Source organism: Colias eurytheme, chromosome 10, assembly GCF_061535395.1.
Source record: "Colias eurytheme isolate Ceu_HAF_F1 chromosome 10, ilColEury1 Martin Lab GWU primary, whole genome shotgun sequence".
NCBI lineage: Eukaryota > Metazoa > Arthropoda > Insecta > Lepidoptera > Pieridae > Colias > Colias eurytheme.
In genome coordinates, this window is record NC_142989.1 from 10,547,306 (window position 1) to 10,549,807 (window position 2,502).

General features: G+C 32.3%; 1 protein-coding gene across 1 annotated transcript; it reads left to right on the forward strand.

Annotated features, from left to right (window-relative positions):
• On the forward strand, positions 1 to 1,408 carry LOC149905440 (uncharacterized). Its single transcript, XM_090106062.1, has 2 exons — positions 1 to 59; positions 402 to 1,408. Exons 1-2 carry the CDS (start codon positions 18 to 20, stop codon positions 1,395 to 1,397), a joined length of 1,038 nt encoding a protein of 345 aa, XP_089962188.1. The 5' UTR covers positions 1 to 17; the 3' UTR covers positions 1,398 to 1,408.
• Positions 1,409 to 2,502: the final 1,094 nt, after the last annotated feature.

Here is a 2,502-nt window from a genome sequence, read left to right on the forward strand (position 1 = left end):
TAAAAATATATTTCAACATGAAAGTTATTTGTATCGTAGTTATTTTCACTTTTGTACCGGTGAGTGTTATTTAAAAATTACTATTATTAATTTATCTCTGCTCCATATTTAATTTTCTGCCATATAACCGCCTGGAAGTAAAGTAGTGGTAAAAAAGTATTATTTTAGTTCTTACTGGGTTCGATTCCCATTGGAAATTAATGGTTTGATATGGTATTTTATTTAAATCTACTAAGACCAATCTACTACCCTACTGTTACAGTAGTTAACGTTAGGAAACCAGAATTTCTATAAATAACTTTTATTGATAATGATACTTTATGCATATAAGATTGTCCAGAAGTAAAAGTTGCTTTTCTCTTATATTTGAAGAGCTAACCCTAATCGGGCTTTACGAAAAGTTTCAGGTATCATGTTCATTCTACGACGAGCTCCAAGGCGCGATGAGTTCCGTCCAACACGGCTTCGGAAAGTTACTCAGTGACGTAGTGTACGACGTCACAGACACAGTACATTGTACCATATCTGCCGTAGAACATGTGCTTACGCTCAATGGCTTGATAAAAACCAAGTCCGTGTATGGTCACAGATGTAGAGATGGGCCTCTGCCCCCGATAGAAACTAGAGACGATGACCCCTTAGAAAATTTCCTGAGAACAAGGGATGCACTCGAGGAACAAACATTCGGAGAAGCACCAAATCTGCTACATTCGTCAATAGACAGAGTAAATAAAACATTGTCACACGTTCTTGACAATCAAGTTAGTCAACGGAAAATGGATAGCATATCGAAAGTCTTAAAGGATGAAACTGCGCAATTGACCAAGGTAAGCAACATATTGCGGCAAGAATTGAACAGCATTTCAAAAAACGTTAACGCTGAATTGAATAATTTGGAACCAACCTTATGGACAGAAAGAGAGGCGGAAAGTAAAAATCCTGAACCTAATATTGAAATACCAATACAAACAGTCCTTGGCCATGAAAAACACGAAGAAAATAACGAAAAGAAAACAGAAAATGAGACACACGACACATATAATGAAGCTAAAGAACAATTTGAGCATATAAGAGACCAGCAAACTGCTTTCAATGATTTTCCTACGAATTTTAGAGACATAGCAAGGAATATTCGAGACAAAAGTTATGAAGATACTAAACCGAAACAGATAGCATCGGGAGCACTTTTTAGTATTGATAACGATAATTTCGATCAATTTTCACCATTTTTTGATCCAGGAACCAGCGGTAAAGAGAGCCACAAACAGACTATAGATCAAGCAATGAGTATAATAAAAGACAGCCAAAGAAACGAACAATTAATGGATACATTTTTCAAGGAATCTCACGGAACATCCGATATATTTGATATGAACCCCAAAATATTCAATTTCTGAATTTGTTGCACAATAATTAGAACGGGTAACTATAAACAATAAAACCAAAGATTATAATATATGTTTTTAATGTTTGGAGTATTTATTGTATATAATATTACTAGCTTCCAGCCCCCTACTTCGCTCGCGTGTTTTGGAAAAATAAGCGCCATCTATCGGAATTTACAAATACACACTATATTAGATCTTCCCATGAGAATGTCACACTCTAGGTCACACCTTGGGTCACACTCATGTAATTATTATCTATTGTATTTATTCTAAGCAATATCTACTATAGTTTGATACTAGGACTAGTAATTGATATGTGATAGATAAAAACATAATTTTATGAACAATGGGTGTTTCAGCGGGAATAATAAATAAGAGCCACAAATCTATGTTATAACGGTTTTATTAACAATATAAATCGGGTACATTACAAATTGTCTACAATTGAGCTACTATTCTACTGTCGGCAGTCCAACGTGCTTCTGAATACAATATCCCTTCCTTTGTTGCTTGTATAATAATGACAGATCCCAGCCTTACAATAACACAATAATAATTAATTGTAACATTTTCACAAAACATACGAACTGTATAAATTACAATTGATACATTTTACTAAGAATTTCATATTTAAGTATTGAATAATGTATTGCAATTTTTCAAACATTTGCAGAGAAATTTTTTACATGGATGGGTTGTAATAACATTTAATTTTTATATCAAATTTTGCGTGTATTTAATATTCTTTCATTAATATTCAAGCACCCATCGGACTCTAAGCTATGCACCAATATAATTACCTAACTATGTATAATTATTCTATACCTAAATATACACTACGCGTGCATTTTAAAATTATACACATTCAAACACAAAAAGCGTTTAGTATGCGTTGTTATTCGTTCGGTTTAATATTTTGTACATATTATATTTATTCAGATATTTAATTCGCGTTTTATTTAACTTAAATATTTGTATATTTTATACAAATTATTTACAATGTAAAAAATCTTGAAAATGTCTTCGCTATTTTTGGCACTTAAATCAGTCCGATATGGCAACGTAAAGTATCTTTAGATTTTTTAATGTTTTATTTTTTCTTTACATCTACTTT